General features: G+C 42.2%; 1 protein-coding gene across 5 annotated transcripts in view; it reads left to right on the plus strand.

The window, feature by feature from the left end:
- The window catches only part of Dnah11 (dynein axonemal heavy chain 11), a 290461-nt gene that overhangs the window by 47072 nt on the left and 228632 nt on the right, over positions 1-14757 (plus strand). For all 5 annotated transcript variants that reach the window (XM_076920922.1, XM_076920924.1, XM_076920923.1 and 2 more), the window contains exons 10-18: positions 1248-1385; positions 1793-1917; positions 3413-3608; positions 6724-6828; positions 6994-7386; positions 10527-10859; positions 11049-11300; positions 11384-11553; positions 12349-12571. In XM_076920922.1, coding sequence (XP_076777037.1) covers positions 1248-1385; positions 1793-1917; positions 3413-3608; positions 6724-6828; positions 6994-7386; positions 10527-10859; positions 11049-11300; positions 11384-11553; positions 12349-12571 — 1935 coding nt within the window. The remainder of the gene's footprint in view (positions 1-1247; positions 1386-1792; positions 1918-3412; positions 3609-6723; positions 6829-6993; positions 7387-10526; positions 10860-11048; positions 11301-11383; positions 11554-12348; positions 12572-14757) is intronic.

Genomic DNA, 14757 nt, shown 5'->3' on the forward strand with positions numbered 1-14757 from the left:
TGTGTGCACATGTGTGCACATGTGTGTGTATGCTTGTGTGTATGTGTGTACATGTGTGTGTATATGTGTATGTGTGTGCACATGTGTGTGTATGCTTGTGTGTATGTGTGTGTATGTGTGTGCATGTGTGTGTGTGCATGTGTGTGTGCCACCACCATCCAGCTATGGGGACTATTTTTTTTAAAGATTTACTTATTTATTTTATGCATATAAGTACACTGTGGTTGTCTTCAAACACACCAGAAGAGGTCATCAGATCCCATCACAGATGATTGTCAGCCACCATGTGGTTGCTGGGATTTGAACTCAGGACCTCTGAAAGAGCAGTCAGTGCTCTTAACCTCTGAGCCATCTCCCCAGCCCCTGTGTCAACTCCTATTGCATAAAAATATTACATTCATATGTGATTTAGCTTGCCAAGAAAGCCACGTCATGCAAACACATAAACTAATTCACACCAGACAGTAAACTTAGCACATCGCTGACACCTGTGAGGATCAGGGAAATCTGGGAGTCTTTAGTGAGTAGTAAAGAGTATAGGCCTTCACAAAGCTGGTGCTATCACCAAATTGATATCTGTTATCTCTATGTCCCACACCCTCTCCATGTGCTTCCTATGCTTGCTAGAAGTTTCTGCCCACTTATAACTTGAGTTGCATTAGTTCAGCCAGCCACATGCTCTTTCTGAGACAACCTGATGAGCTAATGGCTTTGGTTGAGCCAGAACTTTCATGTCAAAGGAGGTGCCCACCTGTAGTGTTTTCAGACCAGCACTCATTACTGCCCCAGGCGACTGTTAGGGGTGACTAGAACTTAGAGGTGAACTAAGGATAGAACAGTCATTTTTATTGATATATTCGGTATAATTATTGATGAGGAGACTCACATAACACACACATAAGTCTTGCTTTTTACACATACTAGCCAGGTTGAAAACATTCCTGACACCCAGCAGGGGGTGTTGGTAGCAGTGAGTCAGCATGGCTGGTAGACACTGGCTCTTGACAGTAGTCATTTCTGATCCTCTTGATTTTCATGGAAGCAAAGAAATTTCATCTAGAATTTGGTTTACTTTATATAGACTTTTAGGAGCCCCCCCCCCATAAACATTTTGTCTTTTATAACACCATATGTATTTTAGAGCCTAGACTTTACCACTAGAAGTGTAAAAAGTTCTACCGGGAAAATTCTTGTACTAAAAGCTCAAAGTTCTTAACCTTTCTTTTACTTTAATTTTTTTTTAATAGCTTTTGACCATATTTGGAAATTTTCTAGAGAAACCAGTCGTCATGGAAATTTTCAGCCCACATTACAGCATATTGTTGAACATGTTTACTGCAGAGTTAGATACGTGTAAGCAACTCTATGATGAACACATGAAGCAGGTAAGTGGTGGAAGGACTGCGCAATGTCACCCTGTCGTGGTAATGGCCATCAACTAGAGCCATTTTCATTGTGGGTAAAGGTTAGATTTATTAGATAAATTATACATAAGGATTAGAAATCAATGTCATTATATATAGGCATTAAGTGTTTTTTACTGCTAGGGATTGAACCAGAGATCTTCTCACTGCTGGGGAAAACTCTAGGAAAAACTCTACCACTGAGCTACTCTGACAATGGAATGCCTTTAGTTAATAGTTTTCTTACAGAGATGGGGAACTTGCTTTGGGACCTTAATCACCATGTTTAATGCCACTAGGAAAGTAAGATAAGCAGCTGCTTTTAAGGTTAGAAGGCACCCTGTCTAAGTGTCCCTTTTCTTCCTCTTCACGGAAATGCCAACACATAGATTGAACATGGGCATGAAATCCTCAACAAGAATATGCCATTCACATCTGGAAATATTAAGTGGGCCAGAATGCTCCTTGAACGCCTTCAAATGTTCTGGTCAAATTTTACATCTCTCCATTATCTGTGAGTAGTTAGCCTTACTCTGTGGTGAATTGTGATGGTTTTATGGGTGTTTGTGTATGGAGAGGGGATCTCTGCAGCCCAGACGGTCCTCAAATGCATTCATTAGGTAGCCAAGGATGACCTCAAGTCCTGATTCTACTGCCTCTGGCTCACAGATGCTAGGATCATAGCCAAGTATTACCACACCTGGGTTAGGGACTGTCTTTCACACAGGGAGGTGGGTGTCAGTACTAACACTCGAGGATTCACTGTCCGGCTCCAGTTTGGTTGGGTCTGGTGAGAAGGCTTTATCATATGGAATATTTTATGGGACTCATAACTTCATATTGTTTATACTATTTTCAGCTCCTTTTATCTTTTAATGTCTCCTTTTCATTCACTGTCTGGAAAGTTTAATTATTTTATTTCTCTTCATCAAGCTCTCCCGCTTTGTCCCACAGTCCTCTGTGCTCTTATTTAACTTCCAGCTAGAAACCGGTAACTTGTTGACACTTAAATGAAGTCTTAAGTCTTTGTGGTCTTTGGATCCCATTTATCCATTTGTAACTACTTTTTGTCTTTTTTTTTTCTTTAATTTATTCATTCACTTTACATCCCGATCCCAGTTCCCCTTCTCTCAGTCCCTCAACTCCCCTCCCTTTTACCTCAAAGAAGGGGAGTCGTCCTCCTCCATGAGTGCCAACCCACCTTGGCACATTAAGATGCATCAGGACTAGGCACATCCTCTCCCACTGAGGCCAGACAAGGCAGGCCAGCTAGGGGAACAGGACCCAAAGGGAAGCAACAGAGTCAGAGACAGTTCCATTCCACTTGTTAGGGGACCCACATGAAGACCAAGCTGCACATCTGCTACATATGTGGGAGGGGCCTAGGTCCAGTCCATGTGTGTTCTTTGGTTGGGAGTTCAGTCTCTGCGAGCCACCATGGGCCTAGGTTAGTTGACTCTGTAGGTCTTCTTGTGGAGTCCTTGATCCCTTCGGCTTCCTCAATCCCTCCTCCCACTCTTCCATAAGACTCCCCATGCTTGGCCTGATGTTTGGCTATAGGTCTCTGCATCTGTTTCCATCAACTGTCAGATGAAGCCTCTCAGAAGACAGTTATGCGAGGTTCCTGTCTACAAGCCCTGCAGAGTGGCATTAATAGTGTCAGAGGTTGGCTCACTACCATGGGAGAAAACTCAAATTGAGCCAGTTGTTAGTTGGCCACCCCTTCGATCTCTGCTTCATTTTTATCCCTGTTCGTCGTGTAGGCTGGGCAGATTTTGGGTCTAAGGTTTTACAGGTGGGTTGATGTCCCCTTCCATCCACTGAAAGTCCCACCTGGCTACAGGAGGTGGCCACAAATTGCCTTTGAGCAAATCCAATTTTAAAGCACTATATGGCTTTCATTGTCCTGCCCCCCTCTAATCTTTATAATGCATAATCCTGTTCTCCATTGTTAAAGAAGCTGTACTCTGTGACATATGTAGAAAAGCAGAAAAACCTTGTTGCTGCAGATTTCCAGACAGTCCTGATGAGGCTGCAGTCTGTCAGAAGTATGCTGAAATGACCACTTTGCTGGATCAATTTGAAAGCCACATCTATAGCGAATGGAGAAGAAATGTGGACGAAACCTGTGAATTTAATCTGAATCAGCCTTTGGTTAAATTCAGTCCCATAAACGGCCTTCTTAGTGTGAACTTTGACCCAAAGGTAGGTCTAAGTGCATTGAAGATGCAGCTCCTCTGTCCTTGAAATCTCCACTGGTGATGGAGGATTCACTTCAGTCATTTAAACTCTGTTTTGGGAAAATGGCAGCTCTGGGAGCAGTATAAATTTAAGTTCAAGAGTTTCTTACAGAGATTTGTGTGTGTGTGTGTGTGTGTGTGTGTGTGTGTGTGTGTGACCTCACAGATTCTAAGCAAACACTCTGCCAGTGAACTTATTTATTTATACTTTCTTTGTTTATCACAGTGTTCCTTACTGATATCTTTTTTTTTTTCTTTTTGAGACCAAAGCCTCACTGTTGCCCAAGCTAACCTTGAACGCACCTTGTAACCCAGGAAAACGTTGATCTAGCAGTCATCTGTCTCTGCCTACTAAGTAGCAAAGACTACAAGCCACTTCCTCCATTCCTTATTAATTAATTAATATCTTACATTTATTACTTTACCACCCCATAGTCACATCTTGGTGAGCTACTGAGGATGGGGGCCTATCCCATCTGCTCTGTGCTCTGTGTTCTAGCTGCGTGTCAGGCAACTGGGAACTTAGTAACCATAACTCAGCTGACTGGTTTCCGTAGAGTCTACTGGATGGCTTCTGGTCTATTTTTTATAACAAATACCAGGTTGTTTTAATTAAACATGAAAGCCACAGATGGCCGGGCGGTGGTGGCGCACGCCTTTAATCCCAGCACTTGGGAGGCAGAGACAGGCGGATTTCTGAGTTCGAGGCCAGCCTGGTCTACAGAGTGAGTTCCAGGACAGCCAGAGCTACAGAGAGAAACCCTGTCTTGAAAAACCAAAAAAAAAAAAAAAAAAAAAAAAAAAAAAGAAAGAAAGAAAGAAAGCCACAGATGAAAAGGAGCAAAGGCCTACTGTGCTTTTTGGCTGACCATGGTCTTTCTGTTACCATCATTTCTTTCAAAGGGAAGATAAGCTTATATCATGGTGGCTAAACTGATGGTAGTTAAACAGTAATTTAAAATAAAAGCAACCGATTGACATAAAAATGTTAACAGCCAAATAGCATCAGGAATGAACAGACTGGTTTCATGGGATAGGGAATGAACAGACTGGTTTCATGGGATAGCTCTTTTGCTAGCCATGCGGTCATGTAACAAAGTGAGATTTCAAATCTTTCCAGTATATCTGCTCTAATTTCATTACATTTTCTGTCGTGTTTTTTTTTTTTTCTTTTTAGACATGGACTCTTGGAGCTGAGATTGGCATTAGACGTGTGATCTTCCTGACTCTCTTTCCTTAGTGTCTCGTCATAGCTGTGCCCCCCCTCCCATGGCTGACTATATTAGCAGGAGTGTGTGTGTGTATGTGTGTGTACTTTCATATGTGCATAATTAGTAAATATGTGTGTGTATATGTGTACATACACACTCTCGGTCACACACACATACATATATAAAAATTGATTGGTTGCTTGATTGATTGACTGACAAATTGACTTTTTTTGAGACAGGGTCTCATTTTATAGACCAGGCTGACCTCAAACTCAAAGAGATTTACCTGCCTTTACCTCTCAAGTGTTGGCTGAGGCTAGACATGTGAGCAACCATGTGTAACCTCATGCTCCATGTTCAGCCTATATTTTAAACAACCTATCTCGTGGTCTTTCCATTTTCTAGATAAGAGGCATGAAATAGTTCTTTTCTGTTTACCTACCATGAATTTGCATGACAGTAAAGGCAAGCTTCTTTGTAAGTTTCTGGGACAGAAAAAGTTGGTGAATTTCATGTAATGAAGAATATTCAGTATCATGGAGGTGGCTGTTCAGAGCCTTCACCAGAAATCCCAATGAATGCCTAGGAAGTGGAAAGTTGGCTTACAGAATTAGAGGGTCATGCTGCGCACAACTCTGGTCTGTTTTCCTAAAACAAATACAAATACCATCATCACCTTATTTTGCTAATGAAAATTCAGTATACCAACATAAATATTCTACACAGAAAGCTGAGTACTGACTTCTGGTTTCATAAAACTAGTGTCCCCGCCCTACACCTCTTGGGTGGATTTAGTGGGTGGTGTTCTAGTGACTTATTCAGCTGTCATAGTTGGGTGGGCGAGATGTCTCTTGGGTATATTGTAGGCATTACATATTCTGAGTTAAATTTTTTTCTGAAAATTGCAATAAATTCAAAATAGATAAATAGTAAAATTTTAATATGAACATGAAACAAGTATAAAAACAATTGCTTGAGATGTTTTGAGGAATAATTGAGAGCCTTGTGGGTTTAAGTACCATTAAAGCCTTGCTTTTCCTTTGAGAACAACTGTGAGCATTAGAGGCGCCCACCATTAGAAACATCAGAGAACCACTAGCTCTCATTGCATGGAGTCTGTGGATTGCGCGATGCTCAAGTTTTGAGATAAAACCTTAATCAAAAAAGAAATATGTTCCTAATACAGCAGAGTGTATGTGAATGTGTATGTGAATGTGCATGTATATGTGTATGTTTATGTGTATGTGTATGTGAATGTGTATGTATAAGTATGCATGCATGTGAATCAGAAACACAGTAATTGCTAGATGATCTTTAATTATTTCAAGTCAAAGTCAGCTTAACATTGAAAGTTATTCTTATTTTTCAAGATTTGTTTTTCATTTATTTGAGGGGGAAGGGAGAGAGAAAGCAAATACATGGAGCACATGGGGGGTCAGAGGTCAGAGGACAGCTTGGCAGGAGTAGTTTTCCTCCTTGCTTCTGAGTTTGCCTCTTGTTTCTACTGCTGCATCAACTCCGTGAGCCTCCTGCTAGTCCTGCTGTCTTCACCCCATGTGACTGTTGGAGTTCTTAAGACTGCAGACATCGCACATCCGAGTTTTTTTCCATGGGATCCAGGGACTGTGTTAAGGTTGTCAGGCATACATAGCAAACGCTTCTACTCACTACCTTGTTGGACCAGAAACGAATTCTTTTTTTTTTTTTTTTTTTTTTTTTAACGGTTCCAAGTGAGGTTTATTCAGGAGTTATGGCGAAGGTAAGTGCAAGAGAAGATGGGAGAAGAAGAAGAAGAGGAAGAGGGAGAGGTCAGGGGCCAGAAATGTATTCTTAAAGTATGAAATAATTCTTACTATTCTCTTGGAATAGCTTGTGGCGGTGCTGAGAGAAGTCAAATACCTTTTGATGCTGAAGAAGTCCAACATACCAGGTTCAGCCTTAGGCATTTTTCAGAAAAAGAACATTATTTTAAAGGTTTGTGGCTTTTGATAGTTGGTATCTTTGAGATAAAAAAATATTTTGAATTTTATTTCTTGGTTTGTAGACCTGTGGCATTTGGTCCCTCTCAGATAAGAGGTGCTAACATATCTGGCCCCTTTTGTTTTGTGTCTTCTTGCTTGGTTGGTTTGTCTTGCTCAGTACATTGGGAATCTTGAGCTCCTTGTACAAGGCTACAATAAGCTGAAACAGACCCTTCTGGAAGTGGAATACCCTCTCATTGAGCATGAGCTTGGAGCCATTGACGAACAGCTCAAGGTGGCTGCAACCTGGCTGACATGGCAAGATGACTTCTGGGTCTACATGGAGAGGGTGCAGGTGGCCACTGCTGAGCTTGAGCGCAGAGTGTCACAGACTCGGAGCAACGTGCAAACAATCCAGCAAACCATGCAGGCCTGGACTGAGTGGCCACTGATGCCTCGGAGGGAGACCAGAAGAGAGGCTGCCTTGACCTTGGATGACAAGGGGGATCTGTTTGCTAAAAAATACAAGCTGATCCGAGAAGATGGTTTCAAGATACACAATCTGGTAGAGGTAATGGCTTCCAACACTTCAATGTATATAGGTCTTTATATTTTGTAAAGAGCTGTGAATGCTGAACTTAATGTTGTAGATCAAGCCTGAAGGAGTTGATAGATGGTTTGGGTCAAATTTAAGGTTGAAGGATTTGTGTTATTCCCTTGTGGTTTGTGTAGCCTCCATTCCTCATTCCCCAGGGAGACATGTGACTATGAGGCACAGTGACCAAACTGAAAAGATAGAGATAGGACCCTTGTTTGTCCCAGCTGATCCAACTGTCTGCTATTTAATTCTACCATTTGGTGTTAGCCACCATGTTTTCATGATCTCCTAAGGATGGCAGCAGTCATTACTCTGCTTTTTAAAAATACATTTGGGTTTCCTGGAGCTGGAGAGATGGCTTGGCACTTTTTGCTCTTGTAGAGGACCAGGGTTCCATTCTCAGTGTCACACGGTAGCTCATAACCATCCGTAACTTCAGTTCCAGGAGAGCCGATACACTCTTCTAACCTTTGTGGGCACAAAGCACATGTACCATAGTATAAATAATTCTCTATATGTGTGTATGTATATATGTATATATGTATGTATGTTCGTACGTATGTATATATTTGGGCCTTTCAAATTACCAACAAGCAGTCTTCTAAGATAAGCAATTGAAGAAATAAAATAAAACAAAACCAACGGGAGAAGTAATAACTAAAAGCAAACAAGTTAAGAGAAGACCCATCAGATACTGTATCACGAAGCTGAGGCTCTGGTCAGCGAAAAAGGCAAGAGAAGATTAGTAGCTATTATGTCAGTTACAACTAAGGCAGCCATGTAAAACAGCAAGGATTTTGGACTAGGGATGGAGTCAGGGACAAAAAGCTAAGCTTTAAATAAAGACATTAGGAGCCCTCTTCACTAAAGGAGAAGTCCCAAAGAAGGCTTAGGGGAAGTAAGTAGCAAAAGAGCCTAAGATATGAGGTGTAGCAACCTGACCCATCCAAGCAAGGACCATTGTGAAGTTCAGCATCACTGATAAGGAATGTATTCGAGGAATGGTGCTAGGGTTAGCATTTAGAGTGGACCATGTGCACATATCACAGGCTTGTTAGCTATAGTGAAAGCTTTGACCTGCGGGGAAGATGGCAGCCAGAGACTCTGCTCAAAGCTGCTTCTGTTGAGGGTAAGCTGCAAGGAGGGAGGAAGCAGGAGACAGAGCCAGTCAGGAGGTGAGTATCATGAGCCAGTGAAAAATGGTTTAGCCTAAGTTATGGGGGATTGGTGTGAAACAAAAGAGGAAATCAACCTCAACAGAAGCAACGGAGACCACACTCCATGGGAGGGGAGGCTATGCACCGTGGCACATGGGGCTAGGGGTTTTGTAGAGTTTGAATGGGACATGCCTATTGGGGAGGAGTCCAGTAAAAGAAAATGTATTAGCCTTAGTTCTGCCTCTGCAGTTTTACATAGGAACTGTCTGTGCCAACAAATATCCTTGAGTGTGGAGACCTGCCTCCATGTCAGGATTTGCCAGAGATATTTTTACACTTTAGAAATGATGAGGCTTGGATATATTTTGAAGGAAAAGCTAATGAGACTTACTAGAGGGAGTCAGGGAAATCAAAGTTTCAAGTCTAAGCAGAACAACAAATGAGGTGTCTGTTATAGGGAGAAGGTATTGAGTCAGGTTTTGTTGGGGAAGAAACAAGATTTGGACTGGAGAGTATCAGTCAAAGATGTTTCTCAAAGATTTTGATACAGGTGGCATTGGAAGTGTCTTGTGTTTAAGGTACAAGTTGAGGAGACTACCACAGAATTGATAACCACAAATATGTATGTATGTATGTATGTATGTATGTATGCATGCATGCATGTATGCATGCATGCATGTATGCATGCATATACCTACTTATGTATGTATAAACAATAGGTAGGTAGGTAGATAGATAGATAGATAGATAGAGAGTAAGTAAGAATTGGTTATAGGTGGGGAAGATGTCCAAGGGCTGCCCTTGAAGTACTCTATGAGGTTAGGAAAGGAGGAGGATTCCTTTTGAAAGGAGACAGTGACACTCTAAAAGGAGCAAAGTGGGAAGAGCTCATCTCTGTTTCATGCCACACTATGACCCAGAGTTGAACATGAGCTGGGCAGAGTAGAAACCATTGGCAACCTTGGCCTTGTTTGGAGCAGGCTGTGTAGAGAAGAGTAGAAATGGACATCACCATGCATGCAGATGGTTCTAGAAGGAACCTGAGTTCTGCTTTTCTCTAAATGTGTAGAAGTCCATCTCTTCTGAGAACCTCAGCAGTGAATCAAAGTGTTTCTGGTGTGACTGATGTATCAGAGAAGCCCTGGCCTGGGGACAGGAAAAGATGGTGATTTCCAGTCCTGCACAGCTGCTGGCTTCCACCTGTGTGACCCTGAATATGTCATGAGCCTCTGTTTTTCATATCTTCCATAGGAGGCTGAACAAGATGGTCCCTCTTGCTCTCCTATTTCTCCTTTTGCCTTCTAGTGACCACAAAGGAAAAGGCTGCTGTGTGAGCATCTTAGGATGTGTGATATGTGCACATAGGTCACATGGATTACACAGATGTGTATGCTGCAAATAAAGGCTGGTGTGTCAGGTTCTCAGGATGTGTGCTGAATGCATACAGGTCACAAATGTGGATGCTGCAGATACAGATACAGGCAGATGCAGTAGCCCTTAATGTTTGAGGACAGAAAACCCATAGGATTGTCATCCCCACCTTGGTAATATTCCAGTGTCCCAGAATAATCTCCTCAGAAGGACATAAGGGAATCTCTTTATTTATAGAAGAGCCCTAGATAACAAAATTTGAGACAGAAGAAGAACTAGAGCCCAAGGCATAATATTTTGGGGACTGGTATATTTCTTGCCTATATTTGAAGATAGCAATTTTCACGTTGACTTTTCTTCTAAAGGATACTTTGTGAATGTATGTGGTGTGTGAGCTTAATGTTATACTATTATAAAATCCTGCAGCAGTATTTGTTTTCTATCTCAGGGTTCTATAGCCTTAGGTCTGAATGTTTCAGTGCCATGCACGAAAATACAATCCTTCCTTCAACAGCCCCTCCTGTGGTGGTTTTCCCTTTTATGCTGGTCATCATTAACCCCAACCCTCTAATGCTTTGTCCTTAGGAGAACCGGAAGCTCTTCAGAGCTGATCCTTCCCTGGATTCCTGGAAAATTTATGTGGAATTCATTGATGACATTGTGGTGGAAGGCTTTTTTCAGGTCATCTTGCACGACCTGGACTTCTTCCTGAGGAACACAGAGAAACAGTTAAAACCTGCACCATTTTTTCAAGCACAAATGCTCTTGATGCCCCCAGAGATTGTCTTCAAGCCCCCTTTAGAAAGAGAAACTGGGGATGGCTTCTATGATCTGGTGGAGGAAATGTTGTGTGGCAGCTTCAGACTGTCTGCCCAAATGGGGCGTGTGGCGGCACACCTAGACATCGCAGACTACCAGGTAATCTCTCAGGAACCAAACTGGGGTAATGGAAGAGCCCCAGAAAGATGCCAGTAAAAGCAGTACAGGTCTTTTTAGAATTTTATTTTATTTATCTTTTGTCGAGTATTCTCCCTTGAAGAATTACCTGGGATAATGTTACGGTAAGAATTCCTTAGTTAAGATCATATTTGGTTTCCTCTCATTTAGAATGATATGGAAAACATGTTAGGCCTGGCAGAGGTCCGCCAGGAGATAATGAATAGGGTTGCTGATGTCATCAACAAAGTCTTGGAGTTCAGAAGTTCTCTGGAGACCTACTCTTACCTCTGGGTGGATGACCGAGTAGAGATTCTAAGGCAGTTCCTCCTGTACGGCCATGCTGTGCCACCTGAGGAAATGGATGCTCCTACAAGTGAAGACGTCCTGCAACCACCAACACTAGAACAATTCAAAGAACAGGCAAGGCAACACCTTAGAATCTATTTCCGTTAACTAGCCTTCCATGTGGTTGCTATATAGTTATTTGTTTCCTGATCTTACAGATCGACATTTATGAGGCCTTGTATGTTCAGATGAGCAAGTTTGATGACTTCCGAGTGTTTAACAGTTGGTTCAAGGTAGACATGAGACCTTTCAAGTCGAGCTTGCTCAACGTGATCAAGAAGTGGAGCTGGATGTTTCAAGAGCATCTGCTAAGATTTGTCGTCGACAGGTAGCCTTGACCTCTGTGTTTGAAATGGCACTAGCCCTTGACAAAAGCTGTCTGGTGGGTTGTGAAGATGGCTCAGTCAGTAACGTTCTTGTCGTATAAGAGTGAAGACCTAAATTCAATCTCCTGTACCTACATAAACACTGGGTGTGGTGGAATATTCTCGCAATCCCAGAGGTATGAAGGTGGAAACAGATTCCCTGGCGCTTGCCACGCAGCCAGCCTAAACCAGCCTAAACCAGCATGCTCCAGGTTTAGTGAGAGACCCTGGCTCAAAACCAAAATAAATTGTGTGGAACCTAAAGAATGACACCTAAAGTTCGCCTCTGCCTTTGTATGTATCCCCGAAGCTGATTGATTTGTAGTTGGTAAATTAATTCCAAAAACATGTGTACTGCTAACATTAGAGCAGGAACAGATAATGTTTGCATATAATGAGAATGAGATCCCATCAAGCCTTGTAATGCTCATCCATGAATGAACTTAAAACCCTTCTGTCTGGTGAAAGATGGCAAATGCAGTAGGTCATATACAGTACTACTCCATTTCTATAACGTGCCATCGTAAGTAACCAGAGAGACAGAGGTTGGTAAGAAGTTGCCGAGGGTTAGAGAATAGGTCTTGGTATGGTGTGGAGGAGGAATGTCAGAAATGACACGAAAGGATGTTTACATCTGATGATGGATACTCACTAGTTCTGTCTTCCTGCTATGATGAATAGTCCTGCTTGGGAACATGTGATTAAGATGTTTTTGTTAACCTAGCTTATGTCCATACACGTGTGCATGTTCACTACAGTCTGAGTGAGCTGCAAGGATTCATCAAGCAGACAAATTCGGGACTTCAGAGACAGCTGCGTGAGGGCGACCACGATGGCTTAGTTGACATCATGGGTCACCTTCTGGCTGTAAGAAGCCGACAGAGAGATACCGACGAGCTCTTTGAGCCTCTGAAAGAAACCATCACACTTCTGGAAAGCTATGGCCAGAAGATGCCTGAGCAAGTCTACGCCCAGCTGGAGGTAAGTGCCTGTGAAAAACCACACAGTTGCCAGCAGTTGAGTGACTCCTTCAGCCAAGCAGTTGACACACACTCTTGTCACACTATGAACTGCAGATGTAAACAGTGTTTTCATGGTACAGGTAGAAAACCCAAAGCTGAAAAAGATTAATTTTTCTAGATCATAGAGGTATAAAGTCAGCCAACATTCATCTCTGTGTGCTTCATAAAAAAGATCTTCTCGTCCACTGTGGTACTGTCATCTCAGTGACTGGGTGGTTGACAACAGTGTTACCATCATTTTCTTGTGTACAGAGCAACCATATCCTTACTCTTCTGCTTCCCCAGTTGCCTGAAATCTGAGAAGTGTTCTAGGTTTGGAAATACGGCACGGACGTGATAATAAAGAATGAAAACATGGAGTCTGGTCTGGCTGGGGAAATCTCTGTTTTCCAGTTAGATTTCTGTTTCACACTGCCGGGGCCCTGGAAATATTTGGCGGCTGTTGTGTGCCAGCATATGAGCAAGGTCTGTTTAATTTTAACCGATTTTATGAGCAAAAGAAAAACCTTACAGTCGAGCGTCTGCTGCTGCGCATATTGGAGTTCTGTAGATGGCTGAGTTGGGGTGAGCTTACAGTGACCTTTGTAAATGTAACCAGTGGGTGCATTAGCCAAAGCTTGAGTTGAGTTCTGTTCATCTAGTTTAATAGTGGTCAGAGCATACAACTCAAATTCAGATTTGTGTGTACATGTGAGTATCTGTGTGTGCAGAGGCCAGAGGAGGGCATCAGGTGTCCTGTTCTTATGTTTAGTCCCCTGAGATCTAGTCTTTCACTAAACCCAGAGCTAGACTGACAGTCAGCAAGCTCCCCTAATCCCCCTGCCTCTGCCCCCCACCACAGCTATGAGCTTACAGTGTGCATGTACCACTCCCAGATTTTTAAATGGGTGCTAGAATCTGGACCTGGGTCCTTATGCTTGCCCAGCAGGCTCTCACACGCACTGAGTTATGTCTCCAGCTACAACATCTGGTTTCATACTGTGAAATCGGCTCTCGTCTATCTGCCTTGGCGAACTAGCTAATACTTGGAGTCTATTTCCTTTTTTATTAAAATATTTCATATGACTCTAATGTTCACTGCCAGATTTGTTCTCTTCTCTGAGCCAAGCCCTGTCCTTCAACCCATGGCAACCCTTTTCTCTGTGGATTTATCTATTCTAGGTCATACAAGGTGTAGCCTATGGTGTTTGACTTTACCTGATGTAATGTTTTTGAAGCCTACTCTTCCTTTTCCTGACTAAATGATGTTCCGTTGTAAGCCTACACTGAACTGTTTACCCATCCATCTGCTGATGGGTATAAGACTTGCCTCCAGCTTTGCTAGTGTAAGCTGTTTTGCTTCAAACATCGATGCGTGGGTGGATACTTGAATATCTGTTTTCACTTCTTTCTGGTGTGTGCTTAGGAGTGGCCTTGCTGGGTCATATGATAGTTCTATACATGACTTTTTTTGAAGAATTGCTAAGTTGGTTTTCACAGTGCCATTTTATACCGCTCATTATTTTTAACAGGATAAGATGCAACACTGTATTATTGCAAGTGCTCTTTGACCATAAAAGGAACAGAGAGCTATTGTATATGAATTATTCTGTATTATTATATAAAACTCTTCTTAAGGTGCTAGATTCAGCAAGGTGGCAAACTGAGCAGACAGCTTCAGAACAACATGGGAGTAGTGCATGTCTGGAGGTCAGAGGACTATTTCACGATTTGGTTCTTTTTGTCTACCATGTGGGTCCTGGGGATCAAACTCAGTCTTGGTGAGTTTATCCTCTAATCTACCTCACTGCCCCAGTAATTCTTAAAAGATGATTTTGGGTGTTCTCTGAGTGAGATCTTGGACCTTGCCATATATCTCACAGAGAAGCCAGTTATGACAGAATTAATCATGAGGAGAATTATCCATTTCCTCAAGAACATTTGATTCTCTCAAGGTTTGATTATATTGAAAATATTAGACTTTCAGTGTTACAGAAAGAGGCTACTGATAGGCTAACCAGGAGAAAATAAGTTGAGATATAACTTTAACTGAAAGTTGGGCAGTTTGAAGACCCCCCCCCATTTCTCTCTTTCTCCCTCCCTCTCTCTCTCTCCCTCTCCATACATATATATCTTAGATGTGCTTGTGTTCCTGAAAGTGTCAGT

The sequence above is a fragment of the Arvicanthis niloticus genome, chromosome 23, assembly GCF_011762505.2.
Source record: "Arvicanthis niloticus isolate mArvNil1 chromosome 23, mArvNil1.pat.X, whole genome shotgun sequence".
Classification (NCBI taxonomy): domain Eukaryota; kingdom Metazoa; phylum Chordata; class Mammalia; order Rodentia; family Muridae; genus Arvicanthis; species Arvicanthis niloticus.